Consider the following 19743-nt stretch of genomic DNA (forward strand, 5'->3'; position numbering starts at 1 on the left):
TAAGGCATTCCCCTCTAACATATCACCCGAAATTCTTTTTGGGGCTAATTTGGACTTATTGAAAAATTCATATGAAAAAAGAATATGGCAAGAATAGCGAGGAATATTCTGAAAAGATTAATAATAAGGAGGAAGAACTAGATCTAAGAAATAGTAAAACAGTACAGTACATGCTGTAATAACTATACAGCAGTTTGGTACTGGCATATAAAGACAGCAGTGAGACGGAATGAAAAGTCCGGAAGTAAACCCCATAGAAGACAGGAATTTAGAGTATCTTGTTGGGGGCACTTTAGTTGGTGTCTTAGTCCCTAAATTAGGCTGCTGTAACAAAACACCACAAACTAGGTAGTAATTAACAACAGAAATTTATTTCTCACAGTTCTGGAAGCTGGAAGTCCAAGATCAGTGTGCCAGCATGATCGGATGAGGGCCCTCTTCTGGGTCACAGACCTTTTGTTGTGTCCTCACATGGTGGAAAGGGCTAGGGAGCATTGTGGGATCTCTCATAAGAGCACTAATCCCAACCATGAGGGTTCCACCCTCATGACCTAGTCATCTCCCAAATGCTCCACCTATAAATACCATCACATCAGGCATTAGAATTTAACATGTAAATTTTGGGAGGACACAGACATTCAGACCACAGCAGTTGGAGATAATATGGAAAATAAATAATGTTGGGACAACCTAATGACCATTTGAGGGTAAAAAGAGTTTGATCTATTACATATGCCCTACATCAAAATACATTCCATATGGTTTAAAATGTCAATGTAAAATTTGAAATCATAAAAATACTGGAAGAAAGTATGGGGAAAATTACTTATACCTTCAGAAGGGACAAGGTCTTTCTAAGCATGATATAAACCTTAGGAGACTGATTATGGTAACCATATAAAAATTCAAAATTTTTGTACATCAAAAGGTCCTCTAAGCAAAGTGATAAGAAAGAGAATAATTGGGAAAAGCATGAGTAGCTCAAATCACAGTCAAAGAACTCATTTCGACTGGATGTACGGTAAGATCTGACAGTGCCCACTGGGGGTCTCTCACACTGGAGTTTCACGGCAATTAGTCTTGCTTGTCAGATTCTTCTCTCCCTCCACCTCGCAAGAGATAGAATCTCCTCAAATCCTCAAAAACAACCACCATCAGCCTCAGCACATATCATCTGATGCAGCAAACGAGCATTCATCAGCTAAAAGGTCGCCAATAACCCACAACCTCTGTTGTGAATAGCCCTGGGTGTTGTCCACTTTCTCATACAAGTTGGGAAAGCACTATTAAATCCCTTTTCAGCCAGAGAAACAAGAGTCCAACAATCTCTCCTAGTTTTTATGCCAATTTTCTGTTGGAAGCTGGCAGCTTTCTCTTCCGGTCCATCACCTCCTCGACAGAGCTCAGCAGCCTCAAATCCTGGCTGGGGCTGAGTGATAACTCTGGGCAAGACCACTACTCCACAGAGTCTAACTTTTGTGGCTTCTAGAAACATTTGGGGGAAAAAAAGGTTTATCTTTGCCCTACAATAAGCATGGGCATGCCCGACAATAAGCATGGCCATGCCTGACACTCAAGAATGTTAAGTGATACTGACTCTGGTTCTCTCCCTCTCTCCCACCTCTGTCTGCTGGAACCACAATCACACGGTTAAATGGTTCTGCCACATTCTCAGTGCAGACAAATCTTAGACACTGAAAAACCAACCCACTGATTTATTGGATTTTTCACTTTGGACTGGTTACCATGGCTATTTGAGAATTCAGACCATAGGAGGGAATGCTATAAACTTAGAAATATTGTCTATTTTCCATTACCTCCAGTGCAAATTGTCTACCAGGGAAAGAGGGGGGGAAATGCCACTTTGGGGGCCAAGTCCAATAAATCTGGGTAAAGGGGGAGGCAGTTCCTAGTTAAGAAGCCCCACTGCAGAGAACTAAAAGAAAAAAAAAAAAGTATTTAAAGTCCTCCAAATCTGAAAGAGACGCTTGAAAGAGCAGGAAGAAAGGAACCAAAGAAATGGCTCACAGGAATCCTTAAGAATGCAGAGGAGAGAATTGGCCCTGCTTCTGTTCAGTGATATTGTGCGTGCAGCATGACGGTCCACAGCTGGATGTCTCCACCGGGGGCTTGCACCAGAGAGGGGAGGGGGGGCTTGCTCCAGAGAGGGGAGGGGGGGCTTGTACCAGAGAGGGGAGGGGGGGCTTGCACCAGAGAGGGGAGGGGGGCTTGCACCAGAGAGGGGAGGGGGGGCTTGCACCAGAGAGGGGAGGGGGGGCTTGCACCAGAGAGGGGAGGGGGGGCTTGCTCCAGAGAGGGGAGGGGGGCGATCCAAGGCATGTGAGGGCTTTTGTGGGCTGTGGGTACTTTTGCCTCTATTAGTTTTCTATAGCTGCTGTAAAATTACTGCAAACTGAGTGGTTTAAACAGCACAAATTTATTAGCTTATGATTCTGGAGGTCAGAAGTCCTGAAATCAAGGTGTCAGCAGGGCTGTGTTTCTTCTGGAAACCCTAGGGGAGAATCTGTTTCCCTGCCTTTTCCGGCTTCCGGAGGCGCCCACATTCCCAGCTTGTGGCCCCTTTCTCCATCTTCAAAGCCAGCAACAGCGGGGTTCCTCTCACACTGCCAGCTCTCTGGTTCTCTCTTCTCCTCCCTTCTCCACTTTTAAGGACCCTTGTGAGTACATCGGGCCCACCCGGATAATCCAGGGTCATCTTTCTGTTTGAAGATCAGCTCATTAGCAACCTTAATTCCATCTGCAACCTTGAGCCCCCTTTGCTACAAAACCTAACATATTCACAGGTTCTTGGGACTAGGACCTCAACATGAAGAAGAGGCCCCTTCCTCCATTAAAAATTAAATTGTTTTTAATCATATTTTATGACTGCATTGGTATAAAGATGAATGTATTAACGTTATATATTTTCCTCGACCTAAAAGTTCATTTACTTTTTCCAGATTATAAAAGAAGTTCGACACTTTCCTGGGCCCCTAAAGGTCACAAGGCCCCAGGCATCGTGCCTGTTGTGTCTGACAGGTAGGTCAGCCCAGGGGCAGCCATGCAATGTCCCTGAGGAAGTGCTCAGATGAAGTACAAACGAGCCCACTCACGGGGCTTGAGGCCCGGTGAAGACTGAGATAGTAGTGGGAGAAGGAGGGAGCAGAGAGGACAAGCATTTTCACAAGCTCTCCAAGCCTCAGTTTCCTCATCCACACAATGGGGACAAGAAAGGGACCTTGCAGGCAGAGTCACTGAGACACCACATGAGGTAACACAGAACCTCAGCAGCTCGAGTCTAGGCGTTTTATTTAAAGGAATTTCCTGCTGACCAAAAGTATCCAACAAAATACAGATGTGTCACAGGAAGATTTGCACAAAATGTCAGGCTCTACTTCTCAGCCGCAATGTGACTGATTCAGTTCTGAAGTCTTTCCTGGTGGGCGACTGGGGGCTCTGGGGGTTCAACTCTGGACAGCTGGGGGCTTGGGGGCTCGCAGACGGGAGGGGTGAGATGAAGCCACTTTGTAAATAACAGCAGCCGCAGTTCATTGAGCATCTGCTGGGTCCAGAAGGTGTCAGGGTTTTCCATCTGCGTCTCACTGAACGCTCAAAACAAGCTCTTCTCACCAACCAGGAAACCGAGGCTTGGAAGAGTGAGGAGACCACCCCGACCACCCACCTACGCAGGCCTCCTGTTAACATCTCTTAACATCTCTAAGACCACGCAGAGGGAGCGAGGGCCGTTGGGGAGAGACCGTGATCTGAGCGCTCCAAAAGCGTTGGCTGGAGAGAGGAGAGAGGGACGGGGGAGAGGGGAATTAACACGTGAGCAGTACCCTCCACCAAAGAAGGGAAGGAATCTTAAGAAAACAGCAGGAATGACAGACACTTGTAGGGTACTCACCACGTGCCAAGGACTCTCTTAACTGCCTGATGTGTAGTAACTCATTTAATCCCCACAGCAATCCAGGCACTATTATCATCTCCATCTTCTAGATGAAGAAACAGAGGCACAGAAAAGCTCAGAAACACACCCAAGGCCATGCAACCAGGGAGTCTGGAATCCCAGTCTCACTCTGGAATCTGCGCTCTGATCCGCTCGGCTATACCAGGTGAGGACCTGGACATCTGAACAGGAGGGACACCAAAGGAATACGAGAGCTGCGTCCCCACAGGATGCGGCTTCTTTTCTCCCAGTGGTTATGCACTAAAGAGCCCCCTGTGGTGGGCAGACACTGGGATGGGGGCGGGGGCCGTCCAGCCTCAGGAGAGGACAGTATCAGGACATGATCTGAGCCGTTCTGAATGATGGAGCAGGGGGTGGGGATGGAAATCATGGAGACCTTCGCTGTGCAGCACACTGATCTAACACGGAGGATTCAGTGGCAAACCAGAGCCAGGCCCAGCCTGCTCCCTGGGAGTGACATCAGTGCAAGTACAAACAAATAACCAGGGAGTTAAACAGGGCCAGGTGAGAACACAGAGAGACTGAGAGAGGGCTTCAGAAGGATGGTCAGAGAAGGCCTCTGAATGCAGGGAGGGTTGCGCCTTCAGGCAGAGGAAATGGCAGATGCAAAGGCCCTGAGGCAGGAGCATGCTTGCTTATCTGCAGAACAAAGAGAAGGCTCCTGGGCTAGGACTGAACGAGCAAAGGGAAGGAGGTCAAACGGCAGTGGGAGCCAGTCCACACAGGCCCTGTGGGTGCAGGCGTGCGAGCATTATGTGAGCCAAGCTGGAGAGGGAACAGAAGAGAAGAAGGGTGAGTGCACCCAACAACCTTCCGGAGGGTTTCCTGGGGAGTCAGAGCCAGGGGACAAGGACCCTGGAATAAACCCGGGTGGAAGCTTTACCTCCACGAAGGAGTTCTAGCGTTGTTTCCTTTCCAGAGATTTTACCTTCTGAGAACTTATTCCTTAGTCACTGGCACCCAAAACACCAAGTATGAGCCATACAGCCACAAGGGAGAACTTTATTCAATTTCAAATAACTATGCCTGCATTGGAGAAACATAACACAAAGTGAAGAAATGACTGTGTGCCTGGCCTTCTACTTGAACTTGGAGATGTTTTCATTGAAACCCCTCCATTTTAGCCAAACTCAGCAGTTCAAAAACTGACATTTTTCATAGAGGTTAGAAAGGAGTTTGGAAACTTCTGTCTCCCCCGCCCTCCACAGGTGCCAAACGTTTCATTTTGCCAATAACGGGGGAGACGCAGCAGGACACGTGCCGAAAACACACGCACACTCTCTCCCGAGAAGACGAGTAGATGATTTACGAAGCACCAGCAGCCTCCCTTTGAGCCCTGCTCCCGGGGGCTGCCGGGCGTCGTCCACACTCCTGGCCCAGCCCGGCGCCCCTTTCCTCTGCGCCCTGGCACACCGCTGCGGGGTTGGAGCCCAGACTGCCAAGGATCAGTCCCCAGGGAGTGGAAAACCAGATGGAGTTGACGAGAAAGGGAGGGACCGGGTGGACACTTCTCACTGTGGAAACCAGAGGTCCAGCCACTGGGTGGAACCCCAGGCCAGGAAGGTATTGGGAAGGTTCCATCTCCATCCCTGGTCTCTGGACCAACATTCTCAGCCGCTTCTGATTTGCCTCTGCCTCTTCATTTTCCTTCTCACACAGACCCCACCACCTCTTCAGCCGCCTCCTCATCCCGCCTCCTGAGCGAGGGTCCAGCGCGTCTTGGAGATTCTCCCAACAGCTACAGCACTGAGCAGCCAAGCCTGCAACCTCAAGGTACCCAGACATCTGCTCCGCTCCGGCCCTCCACGCACCCCTCCCTGACCCCAGTCATCACCTCGACGGTCCCCGGGGAGTCCCCAGGTGGCCAGTGTCCTCCCCTTGCGAGTTTCTACCTTTTCTGAAGCTTCATCTTCCCCAGGGGCTCTGTGAACTTGACCTTAGCTTCTAGTGAATCAGCTCTCTGGCTTTGACTCCTTCCTGACCAGCCCTGGATCTCAACCTCACAACCCTTCACCCTTAACACGCTGTGTCCTACCAGGTCCCGCAATGCCCTTGTCCCTGGACCTCCTCCAGCTGCACTGCCACCAACTCTCCACCGCCCCCCACAGGGGAGAAAGTGCCAACGGTGGCAAATGGGACCATTATGATTTTATTCCATGAGCTCGGGGGACCAGCCCAGTCCTTTCTACAAAGGGACAGGGAATCTCCCTGGCCTTCTTAAGTTTCCAACCCCTAAATCTGCCTCACTCACCGTCTGCAGAGGACCTGCCTCCTACGCCACCAAGAATAGAAAACCCTCTGGTGTGAAGGCTCTGAATCCATCTCAGCACTTGCGCCCTGACTTTTCTATCTTGGGACCAGGAGACCCTCCTCCTTCCAGGTGAACCCCCGCACCCGTGTCAGCGCCACCCATGCCCCTTAGGGACCTGCCCCATCGGCCACCTGCCCCTCATATGAATACAGCTGTCTCCAGGAAAAAGAGCAGCAAACAGGCCTTTCCCTGACCTTGTCTTCGTCTGGTTTGGGTACCCCATCTCCTCCTTTGCTTCACCATCAGAATTCTCAAAGGGGAAGCCCACATGAAGAATCTCGGCTAAGACTTCGCACCGACAAACAGAAAGCAAGCTTCTTCAGGCTGGGACTGTCTTTTCTACCATCTTTGTGTCCTCAGCCACCAGGCTGGCTCACAGCACACGCCATTCATCCTGCTCTAATTAGCCAAACTGCTTCTAAAAACTTCAGCCAGCCAGGCAAACCTTCCTCAGCCCGCACCTTACAAACCCATCAATCAAACTGCTGTTTCTCCTTAAGGACACATGTACAGACTCTCAAGAGAGGATGAGAATTGTCTTGTTTATTAAATAAAGTTTAAAACATTTGGTTATTTTAAATTGCCTATATTTTGCCCAAGTCATTAGAAGCATCTATCCACCTCAGACAGAATAATTAACTTTTCAATCATCACATTGGTTATAACTGCAACACTCATAGATCTAATATACTTCCTGAAATCAGGAAAACAAAAGATTGGCTTTTACTAGTATATTAACATTTCTCTAAATTGCAATGTAGTGGGGAAGGATCGTTTATATTGGTGAAAAATACAAATTATTCAATATCATGAAAATAATTATGTTTTATTACTTTCAAATAGTATGAATTATTTGAAAATTATTACAATGAGAATCATAAAGTTCTTCATCAACTTGATTATGAACTCGTCCCGGACCATGGCTAAGCGTCACGACCTGCCGTATCACCTTTCACGTCTGTATCACAGGTCTGATAACAGATCTCCTATCCCCATCCCATGACGTGTACGATGCCGATTCTAGTTGACCTGTCAACATACTGGATTCTTCCAGACTGAGAGCTCCCTGCAGGCAGGCCACTTCTTATACAGAGTGCTTAGTTCAGAGGGCTCAATAAACAGATGGGTGAATTCATAAAAACATAAAGAGGATGTCAGGAACAAATAAGATGATGGATGTTCATTTTAAAATACCAACCACAGAAGTTTTATAAATGAAATATATTCAGAGTGCTCTGAAATATATACTGTAACTCCAAAGTGCTCCTATATTCTAACAACCAGATAGACGTTACTTAGAAACAGCAACATCCATTTGGCCAACCCCCAGGAGCCATCACCCCATTTCCCTTCCATTTCTAAAACATCACCAAACAAATTGCAGCACTCTGAGATTACGGTATGTTCTGCCCATTTAACTAGAAAAAATGAAACTCTAATTCCAACTCTGCCATCGCTTGTCTTGGGTTGAATTCTACATCTGCCTGTCACCCTGCAGGATTCAGGAAGAAGCAATCCGCACTTGGAGTAGCTGGCAGGATTGTAACTTGCAGAGAGGCACCCTCGAGCTGTTTAGTATGCTTGTTACACAGTGATACTTTCATAATGCATCCTCCAGGGGTGGTCCTGTGAGGGGTCAAGGGGAGGGCCAGGCAGGCAATGCTCTCCCCGCCACCAGATTCACACAAAGCAGCCTCATCTGTCTGCATTTCCTAAATGTTTCCAGGAAAGACTTTATATGAAGGAAGGTCTGTGGCTAAAAATAAAGCTTGAAAACTACTGTTCCCTCTAGGTGCGGAGGGAAGAAAGTGCCATTTATTGAGCACTTATTAAGTGCTGGGTAATTTTAAAACATCGTAACATAATTCCATTTAACTTTCACCACGTCTTTACGAGTTAGACAGTAGTTGACCCATTTTAGAGAAGAGCATACTGAGGTTCAACGAAGAGAAATCTCAAAACCAGCAAGAGTCAGACACGACATTATCCCAAAGCCACATTGTTTTAGGTGCCTCCACCTCTAAAAATCCTTATCATGGGCTTCCCTGGTGGTGCAGTGGTTGAGAATCTGCCTGCCAATGCAGGGGACACGGGTTCGAGCCCTGGTCTGGGAAGATCCCACATGCCGTGGAGCAACAAAGCCCGTGAGCCACAACTACTGAGCCTGCGCGTCTGGAGCCTGTGCTCCGCAACAAGAGAGGCCGCGATAGTGAGAGGCCCGCGCACCGCGATGAAGAGTGGCCCCCATTTGCCACAACTAGAGAAAGCCCTCACACAGAAACGAAGACCCAACACAGCCAAAAATAAATAATAAATAAATAATAAAATAATTAAAAATCCTTATCACTTCTCAGTCTACTCTTTGCACGTCCCCTCCCCTCTCCCCCTTACAATTTAAGCCTGCTCTCAGTTATTTACACTCATAATTAATTAACTCATTACCATTCGGTGTGAATGACTCTTTGCCAATTTGCTACTTCCTTACAATATTCATTCATTAAAGAATCACTGATTGAGCATCTATTAGATGCCTGGTACTGGGCCAGGTCCTGGAGACACAGACTATCAAGGCATTGCCTCTATCAAGTTCTCACAGACTAGTGGGGAGAAATATGGAAACCAATAAATAGGAATATTAAAAGCGGTACCGTAGATGGCTGTACTGGGAACAGCACGGGGATAGAGGCCCTGGGAGAGAGAAAGAAGGACAGCTACTGTCTTCCTTACTATTGATATTTGGTGATTTCTGTTGTTGGCAAGTTTTCTGGTCACAGTACCTCCAGCGCCTCCGGGGCAAGGGGCTCAGATACCAAAATGTACCCTTGACTGTTTCCTCCTCACTCCTTAGTACAGAGTCCTATTCCAGGAGGTAAGATAAACTGAAACTCATCAGATTTCACTTCATTGTCCTTGACCTGAAATACATTTATACATTAAAAAAACTGACTCTTAAAAGCAATTCTATCCCTTGCCTCCCTCTTAGATGTTCCCGTCCCGGGCTTAGTCAAAGAAAGATATTGTTCTACTGCAATTTCTTATTCACCCCAAACCCTCTTGTGTTTCCAGCTGAAATAGAATGTAAGCAGTACTCCTACCCTGCTCTTTCTTTGTAATCCAGTAATAACCCAACTACTGCTTCTCTAATGATACTGATGAGACAGGTTAATATGAAGCATTAAGGTAAAATCCCTGCTCTCATCCCTACGGATGACCTCAAATCAGTCTTTCTTTCCAAGTTTCTATTCTCCTTGAGCAATTCAACTTTGTTTCTTCTAAAATTCTTGCCTTTCAGAATCTACACAGTGAAAACAACTGTTATGGTAATAAGCCGTTGATTAGAGCAAAACACACACCACAGAGCAAAAATCAGCATATGTGAACACACACATAAGTGCTACTGAAAAGTAAAGTGAATAAAATGTGAGTAGCACAAATACATAACCAAATGTTGTCAAAATGTACAAATTATCCCCGATCTGGAAATTTACTTGAAGGAAGTAATTCAAAGGAAGAAAAAAGTATATAAATGTTTTCCTGTAAAATATGTGATAACAGAAAATTGAGACGGTGATAGAGGCATGGCTGAGTAAATTATAGGCTATTAAAAATGATCATTATGAACTCTGAGTAACAGCATGAAAATGTTATGGATATGTTTTTAAATTAAAAATAACAATTGCATATGTAATATGATTACAAATCTGTAGAAAAATTATGTTTGCTTAAGGACAGTGGAATCACGGGTAATGTTTTTAAATGTTGTTGGAGGTTACAGTATTGTCTTTACAATAAAAAAAGGTTCAGAGGAAAACAGATGATGAGTCATTGCCTGACAACTGTCATTTTGTAAGAAAGTCCCCTTTACGGTGACAATGACAGGCAGTTAAATGTGAGCACAGATGCCAGGTTCCCTCCTCTTATCCTGGTTTACTTATTAATGTTGATCTTTCCAGGCATTAAAATGAATCTAATCAACAAAGACAGACTTTACATGGTTGCCAACTGGTAATCAGTAAAACCTGAAAGGGACCAAGACATGGGATCTGAGTGTGCAGTATAGACAGGGCAGGGGGAGGGGGGGCAGAATGGGAGGGCTTTTAGCTAACTAGGTCCACAGTCTGTTTCCTAAATGTCTAAATATAAGGCATTTGTGCTCTTGGCTTCTCAGTGTAGACAGATGTTAGAGGAATTGAAAATTTCTTGTTTAAATTAAGAAAGCACCCAAGGTCCTGCAGCCCCTCCTAATTCTTGCCTAACCCCCAGTCTCTGCATGTTTGCTGTCTACACAGCTTGAGCCACAGGACAACCCCACAGATATAGTCCTGCCTCTGTCTCCACCACCATCCCTGGGCTGAAGTGGAAAGGTTTTGTTTTGTTTACATATATATTTTTTTGTTTATTGTAGTAAAATACACATAAAATTAATCATTTGGAAGTGTGCAATTCTGAGGCATCAAGTACATTCACATTGTTGTATAACCATCACCACCATCCATCTCCAGAAATTTTCATCGTCCCCAACTAGACTCCGTCCCCATTAAACAATAACACCCTATCCCCCTCCGCCAGACCCTGGCAGATACCGTTCATCCTCCTTTCTGTCTCTATGACTTTAACTGTTCTAGGAACCTCATGGAAGTGGAATCATACAGTGTGTGTCCTTTTGTGTCTGGCTTATTGCACTGAGCATAATGTCCTCAAAGTTCATCCATGTCGTAGTGTGTGTCAGAATTTCCTTCCTTTTTAAGGCTGAATAATATTCGTTGTATATATGCACCATGAGATGAGTTTTAAGGGGCTACAGCCCACCTCTCTTGGGACTATTACTGACCCAGCCCTGATCCCAAGCTCAATTCTGAACGATGGGCTCTTCCAGCTCATTCTCAGGCCCCAGACTGGCTCCTCCTTCAATTCTACTCCTCCTCCAGTGGTTCTTTATTTGGGAACCTGCTTACAGTTCATCTTTCTTCCCAGAATCTGGAAGAGTCATCCCTTCTACCCCAGGACAGTGGAGACTGTTACCTGTCACTCACTGCTTGTGCAGAGTTCCTACGTTAGGCTGTGTTCAGCCCACCAGTCAGGGCACCAGTAGCTCGCCCCAGATCCAAGATGGCAGCTACCTGCCTACCCTGCCTGAGTTTGACAACACCTTTGTCTCCTCAGCCTAACCCATGGATCCTTCTCTCTGCTCCGGCATCGGGGAAGGTGTTGATCCAACAGATGCACCTTCCCAGCGGGTCTACAGCAAGGCCAGCCTCCTGTCCTCACTGCAACTTTCTTCCTTTCTATTGCCTATCCCCAGATACCTCTCTGCAACTTCCCTGACCCTGTCTAAACTCTAGAACTTTAGACTCAAGGCACAGAGTCTAGGAAGCACGGGTCCAGCCACACTTACAGCCAGAGCGAGTTCCTCCCTTGAGTGATGACACCAGTGAACTTGGTCAGACGTCTGGCATCCACTTCAATCCACTGATGGAGGTCGTTCCTTCCCGCGCACCACGCCCCGTCGTAAAAATCATTTTCATTAATACCTGCCTGAAAAGAAACAGAGGGGTGCTCTTCACTACTACATATAAAATAGATAACTAACAAGTACCTACTGTATAGCACAGGAGACTATGCTCAATATCTTGTGATAATCTATAAGGGAAAAGAATCTGAAGAAGAATATACATATATACATGTATACGTGTGTGTGTGTGTGTGTGTGTGTATATGTATATCTGAATAACTTTGCTGTACACCTGAAACTAACACAACACTGTAAATCAACTATATATCAATTAAAAAAGAAAAAAAAGAGAGATGGGTGTTCTTCAAAAAGACCCAGAACAGAAGAAAATTAAGACAAAATTTTTTATGAGATTTCGAGGAAGGGGGGTGGGAGGAATAGAAGAGAATGAGGAATTGGAAAAAAAAATAGTCATTGTGCCCTGAACTCCTTATTCTAAATCATAAAAAGGAGTTGCTTATTAACAAGCTGGAAATATTTCAATATGGTAAGTCCTCCTCTTGCCCAGTGTCAAAGATGAAATTTAATGAGTTCTCCTATTATTCATTCGTCCAACAGACATAGACCGTCTCCTACATACCAGCCTACACATGCCAGGTGCTGGGGGTACAAAGGTGAATCATTCCCTCCTAGAATCTCAGGATCCAGGCAGGAAGAAAGACATGAAAATAGATGAATTAGAACACAATAGGGAATGTGTTATTTCAGTAATAGGAGCAAACTGCTATGGGAGCACTCCAGCCTAGCACAGCTAACTTGGTCTGGCAGAGACCACGGACAGGAAGCCCCAAGTCAGAGATGATATTTGAACTTGGAGTTGAAGGTTAAGTTTATCTAGTGAAAATTTATTTATTAGCATTTAAGTCATTTGATGTGTCTGAGTGTCAGCTACTACTACTACCAAAGATTCCCTTGATCTGAATTTACAAGGTACGTGAAGTTTCTGTTCTGGAATTTTCCCTGTATTATTACCATGTGAAGAGACAATGCCCTGACCTAAAAAAAAAAAAAAAAAAAAAAAGACAAGTGAGCCAGGTGAACCTTTCTAATTTACTAAGATCTTTTCTGCATGAATCCCATTTTCCTATGGTTATTTCACAAGTGCATAATCAGATGAGAAAAAGTCTGAGTGACAGTCAAGAGATAAGCATGATAGGTCAGTCTATCTTCCCTACCTCTGAGTACTTTTCAGCTCAGATTCTTACTTGTAATGGCCAACACTGATGGGAAACTCAGAGCTCAGCTATAGCAGAGGAACAGCTTGGCTAAGGGTCCCATTAGCGGAGCTCATCCATCACTGCACCAGCTAACATAAGCCTTGTATCAGGACCAACACAGCATATGCACTCCCAGTCCATTCCTGAAACAATCTTGAAACAGCTTTGAGAGAATGTCAGAATACTAACATATCATGGTCTTCTAAAAGCACTACCATCTCAAATGAAGGTGAATTTAAAAACTGTTAGTCTACATTCTCCGGAGACCCAAGCTCTCAGTGTACCAGCACCTCCATGTCTGATGGTACACAGGGTGTCTGCAATAAGGACCTAGAGGTGCTGCAAGGTTCTACCTTCTAGAGCCATCAAAGAAAAGCTAAATTTTGCAAGTGTGTGTTAATGGTCCTACTTGTGCTTCAGTGCATTTTGTTAAAGTGATGACGACTCTTAAGTATAACCTCTCATCTCCCAACATTACCAGTCAACAGGGAGATCACCATCCCAGCCTGAAGGCTATAATTACACAATTGCTCCCTTTCTTCATCTAAGGCACTTATCCCCGCAATGGAGGAGACCTGAAACCTATTAACGACCTACAATATCACAATTCATCTTCTTTCAAGAAACCATAATACACACTCCGTTTTTGTTGTGGTTCCTCTTTTCTCATAAACTGCCCATGAGACTGGTGCTTACAATAGCTTAATTTATTAAAATTAACCTTCACCTTGTCTTTGCTATATGCCAAGTAGTGGCCCTGGCAATAGAAATACAAAGGTAGACAACACGGGCAGTCCTGCTTTTCTGGAGCTCAGAACAGGCAGATGGACTGAAGTCCCCTCATGGTGCTTGTGTCTTGGTCTTGGCATCTCAAAATCACCCACTGCACAGTGTGTTGATTAAGAGCTTGTGCTCTGAAGTCCTATCTGGGTGTGAATCCCAGTTCTGCAACTTTCATACTGCATTAATTCAGGCAATTTGCCTAAATGCTCTTCTGTGCCTCACTGACCCCGTCTATTCAAGTGACAGGGCGCTGACTGCTTTCAACAGGGCCTGGCACTTAGTTAGTAGCATGGGCTCAAAAAGAATTGAACACTCAGTAAATGCTAGTTATCAGTACACCTAAAACAATGAATATTTGGTAAATCATGGAAATATGGGTGTTTTAAGAATTATTTCACACTGTACAAAATTCCAGGGAATTGCAATACTATTCCGGTTAATTGGTGTCACATTTTCTATAACCTCAAATATCCAGAATAGAGTTATAAAATCTGAAAAAAGAGGAGGCCCACTGTCTAAAGTTCTTAATAGGAGTCCATGTTGCCCCCCTCCAAGGGATATTTGGCAACGTTTGCAGTCATTTTTGGCTGTCACAACTGGGGGAGGTGTGTGCAACTGGCAACTAACAGATGGAAGCCAGGGGTGCTGCTACACATTCTACAATGCACAGGACAGCAACACCTGTGTCACAAAGAGCTGCCCGTCCCAAAACGTCAATCATGCAGAGCTTAAGAACGCCAGCTTATGGGCTAAGCAGACAAGAAAGAGCTGCCACACAGCCCAGGATGTTTATCCCTACAGGATCATGAAAGCTTGGAGCAGCTGTCCTCATGTCATTCGGCCAAAGTCTACTGACTGGTATCTGACATTCAATTTACAGTTCCTGTTTTTGCCAGTCTGGATATTTTGCTTCTGCTGCCAATCTCAGTTCTTCTTGAGCACCCCAGACAGTCAATTAAACGTAATAAGGTTTCAGGAGATTGAAGAGCCCTTCCTGAAGTTGACTCTTTGGGAAATGACAGCCACCTCTGCAAAATCAATTATAAATTTATAAAGCAAGCATCTGGGAGAATTCAATGAAAGAGGAGGTACCAGCCCCAGAGATGTCACCAAATTACACCAGAGTGCCAAAAATGATACCAGTAAAATGTCTGCTACTGTAGGATGTGCTCCACAAAAATGAGGCAGAACACCAAAAAGAGGAAGATATCAGATCCAGAAATCAAGGGTTCCAACATAGGAGGGACTTCTCAGAATGATGGTGAAGAAGTCCCGAGATACTAGTGATGTAAAAGACCCAGAAAGCAACCTATTCAGAATACAGCAGGTCAAAGGGCTCCCGAAAGAATGTCTACAGAAACATAAAAAAGCAAAAGTCAGACTAAACATCATTGAACAGATCTGACCTTAAAGAAAGTTATATTGAAGGGTATTTTACAGACCCAGACTATTGCAGGGTGTGGGGAGATGTTTTTGAAAACATGAGCAGTTCCAGGAAAACAAAAGGTTGTCAAGAAATTATATAAAAGAAATTATTTCTTGGCTCAAAACTACAATAATTCTTGGCTCAATACTAAGCAATATTTATAGTCATAACAATGAAAACCTCAAATGTAAATTTATCCAAAATCTGAGATACGATTTTATTGGAAAGATTAAAGAGGGGTAAAGGAGTGATTTTAAAAATGAGCTGAAATTCTCATCTTCCATAATAAGAATTCAAAAGATAAAGTCCCAAATTTATATAAACCAATACATATCAATATGCGCATATTATTTAGAAATTAAGATTTAAATGCCCAAAGAAACAATTTAAAAGAGTTGGAAGAAATGAAGGAAACAATAGCAAAAATCAATGAAACTAAAAGCTGGTTCTTCGAGAAGATAAACAAAATTGATAAACCATTAGCCAGACTCATCAAGAGAAAAAGGGAGAAGACTCAAGTCAGTAGAATTAGAAATGAAAAAGGAGAAGTAACAACTGACACTGAAGAAATACAAAAGATCATGAGAGATTACTACAAGCAACTCTATGCCAATAAAATGGACAACCTGGAAGAAATGGACAGATTCTTAGAAATGCCCAACCTGCCGAGACTGAACCAGGAAGAAATAGAAAATATGAACAGACCAATCACAAGCACTGAAATTGAAACTGTGATTAAAAACCTTCCAACAAACAAAAGCCCAGGACCAGATGGCTTCACAGGTGAATTCTATCAAACATTTAGAGAAGAGCTAACACCTATCCTTCTCAAACTCTTCCAAAATATTGCAGAGGGAGGAACACTCCCAAACTCATTCTACGAGGCCACCATCACCCTGATACCAAAACCAGACAAAGATGTCACAAAGAAAGAAAACTACAGGCCAATATCACTGATGAACATAGATGCAAAAATCCCCAACAAAATACTAGCAAACAGAATCCAACAGCACATTAAAAGGATCATACACCATGATCAAGTGGGGTTTATCCCAGGAATGCAAGGATTCTTCAATATACGCAAATCAATCAACGTGATACACCATATTAACAAATTGAAGGAGAAAAACCATATGATCATATCAATAGATGCAGAGAAAGCTTTCGACAAAATTCAACACCTATTTATGATAAAAGCCCTGCAGAAAGTAGGCATAGAGGGAACTTTCCTCAACATAATAAAGGCCATATATGACAAACCCACAGCCAACATTGTCCTCAATGGTGAAAAACTGAAACCATTTCCACTAAGATCAGGAACAAGACAAGGTTGCCCACTCTCACCACTATTATTCAACATAGTTTTGGAAGTGTTAGCCACAGCAATCAGAGAAGACAAAGAAATAAAAGGAATCCAAATCGGAAAAGAAGAAGTGAAGCTGTCACTGTTTGCAGATGACATGATACTATACATAGAGAGTCCTAAAGATGCTACCAGAAAACTACTAGAGCTAATCAATGAATTTGGTAAAGTAGCAGGATACAAAATTAATGCACAGAAATCTCTTGCATTTCTATACACTAATGACGAAGAATCTGAAAGTGAAATTAAGAAAACACTCCCGTTTACCATTGCAACAAAAAGAATAAAATATCTAGGAATAAACCTACCTAAGGAGACAAAAGACCTGTATGCAGAAAATTATAAGACACTGATGAAAGAAATTAAAGATGATACAAATAGATGGAGAGATATACCATGTTCTTGGATTGGAAGAATCAACATTGTGAAAATGACTCTACTACCCAAAGCAATCTACAGATTCAATGCAATCTCTATCAAACTACCACTGGCATTTTTCACAGAACTAGAACAAAAAATCTCACAATTTGTATGGAAACACAAAAGACCCCGAATAGCCAAAGCAATCTTGAGAACGAAAAATGGAGCTGGGGGAATCAGGCTCCCCGACTTCAGACTATATTACAAAGCTACAGTAATCAAGACAGTTTGGTACTGGCACAAAAACAGAAATATAGATCAATGGAACAGGATAGAAAGCCCAGAGATAAACCCACGCACATATGGTCACCTTATCTTTGATAAAGGAGGCAAGCATATACAGTGGAGAAAAGACAGCCTCTTCAATAAGTGGTGCTGGGAAAATTGGACAGATACATGTAAAAGTATGAAATTAGAACACTCCCTGACACCATGCACAAAAATAAACTCAAAATGGATTAAAGACCTAAGTGTAAGGCCAGACACTATCAAACTCTTAGAGGAAAACATAGGTAGAACACTCTATGACATACATCACAGCAAGATTCTTTTTGACCCAGCTCCTAGAGAAATGGAAATAAGAACACAAATAAACAAATGGGACCTAATGAAACTTAAAAGCTTTTGCACAGCAAAGGAAACCATAAACAAGACCAAAAGACAACCATCAGAATGGGAGAAAATATGTGCAAATGAAGCAACTGACAAAGGGTTAATCTCCAAGATTTACAAGCAGCTCATGCAGCTCAATAACAAAAAAACAAACAACCCAATCCAAAAATGGGCAGAAGACCTAAATAGACATTTCTCCAAAGAAGATATACAGATTGCCAACAGACACATGAAAGAATGCTCAACATCATTAATCATTAGAGAAATGCAAATCAAAACTACAATGAGATATCATCTCACACCGGTCAGAATGGCCATCATCAAAAAATCTAGAAACAATAAATGCTGGAGAGGGTGTGGAGGAAAGGGAACCCTCTTGCACTGTTGGTGGGAATGTAAATTGATACAGCCACTATGGAGAACAGTATGGAGGTTCCTTAAGACACTAAAAATAGAACTACCATACGACCCAGCAATCCCACTACTGGGCATATACCCTGAGAAAACCATAGTTCAAAAAGAGTCATGTACCAAAATGTTCATTGCAGCTTTATTTACAATAGCCAGGACATGGAAGCAACCTAAGTGTCCATCATCAGATGAATGGATAAAGAAGATGTGGCACATATATACAATGGAATATTACTCAGCCATAAAAAGAAATGAAATGGAGGTATTTATAATGAGGTGGATGGAGTTAGAGTCTGTCATACACAGTGAAGTAAGTCAGAAAGAGAAAAACAAATACAGTATGCTAACACATATATATGGAATCTAAGGGAAAAAAAAAAAAAAAAGGCCATGAAGAACCTAGTGGCAAGACGGGAATAAAGACACAGACCTACTAGAGAATGGACTTGAGGATATGGGGAGGGGGAGGGGTGAGATGTGACAGGGTGAGAGAGTGTCATGGACATATATACACTACCAAATGTAAAATAGATAGCTAGTGGGAAGCAGCCGCATAGCACAGGGAGATCAGCTCGGTGCTTTGTGAGCACCTAGAGGGGTGGGATGGGGAGGGTGGGAGGGAGGGAGATGCAAGAGGGAAGAGATATGGGAACATATGTATATGTATAACTGATTCAATTTGTTATAAAGCAGAAACTAACACACCATTGTAAAGCAATTATACTTCAATAAAGATGTTCAAAAAAAAAAAAAAAAAAGAGTTGAAAGTAGTTGCCCCATTCACAGCATTCAGGGGCAGTCAGGGGGTTGTGTGGAATGTGGAATGCCTCAACAGGGACCACTGTTTTGTTTTTGTTTTTGTCTTTTACAACTTTGTTAGGAATAACTGACAGATACAATTGTATATATTTAAAGTGTACAACGTGATGATTTGATATGCATATACATTATGGAATGATTACCAAGATCAAGATAATTAATGCAGCCATCACCTCTAGTGTTAACTCACTTTTTTGTGTGTGCGGTGAGAATGCTGAAGATTTAACTCTCAATAACTTTCAAATATTATACAATACTGTATTATTAACTATAATCACCATGCTATATGTTAGATCCTTTGATTCTTCTTATAACTGAAAATTTATACCCTTTAACCTACATCTCCCCATTTCCCCTCCTGCTCAGCCCGTGGCAACCACCATTCTATTGTTTGTTATAATCCTCTAATGCTTTGATTTAACTACTTGCTCAAAAAACTGATTAAAATAAATTTTAATTTTAAAGAGGAAAGGAAAGGAGATGCACAGATATAAATCATAACTGATATACAACCTACTTTTAAAATTATTCTTGACTAGGCACTCTGATCTGAAGTGCCAATGAAACTAGACGAAGCACAAAGAAAAGAAAAAAAAAAAGCAAGCTGCAAACCCTCTGAAAAAAATGCCTGTGCACCTCTAGCTTGTGCGGAGGTTGGTGTCTTCAGTGGAATCTCCTATTGCAGGGGGACCTTCAAGATGGCAGAGAAATAAAACGTAGAGGTCACCTTCCTCCCCACAAATACATCAAAAATACATCTACATGTGAACAACTCCTACAGAACACCTACTGAATGCTGGCAGAAGGCCTCAGACTTACCAAAAGGCAAGAAAATCCCCACGTACCTGCTGTGTGGCTGACAGGGTCTTGGTGCTCCGGCCTGGTGTCAAGCCTGAGCC

At 43.4% G+C, this 19743-nt stretch overlaps 1 protein-coding gene across 2 annotated transcripts in view; it reads right to left on the bottom strand.

Moving 5' to 3' along the window:
- CPXM2 (carboxypeptidase X, M14 family member 2) overlaps positions 1 to 19743 on the bottom strand; it is a 132504-nt gene that overhangs the window by 62149 nt on the left and 50612 nt on the right. For both annotated transcript variants that reach the window (XM_082406951.1, XM_082406952.1), the window contains exon 4: positions 11677 to 11816. In XM_082406951.1, coding sequence (XP_082263077.1) covers positions 11677 to 11816 — 140 coding nt within the window. The remainder of the gene's footprint in view (positions 1 to 11676; positions 11817 to 19743) is intronic.

The sequence above is a fragment of the Balaenoptera borealis genome, assembly GCF_965194805.1.
Source record: "Balaenoptera borealis genome assembly, chromosome: 10".
Lineage (NCBI taxonomy): Eukaryota > Metazoa > Chordata > Mammalia > Artiodactyla > Balaenopteridae > Balaenoptera > Balaenoptera borealis.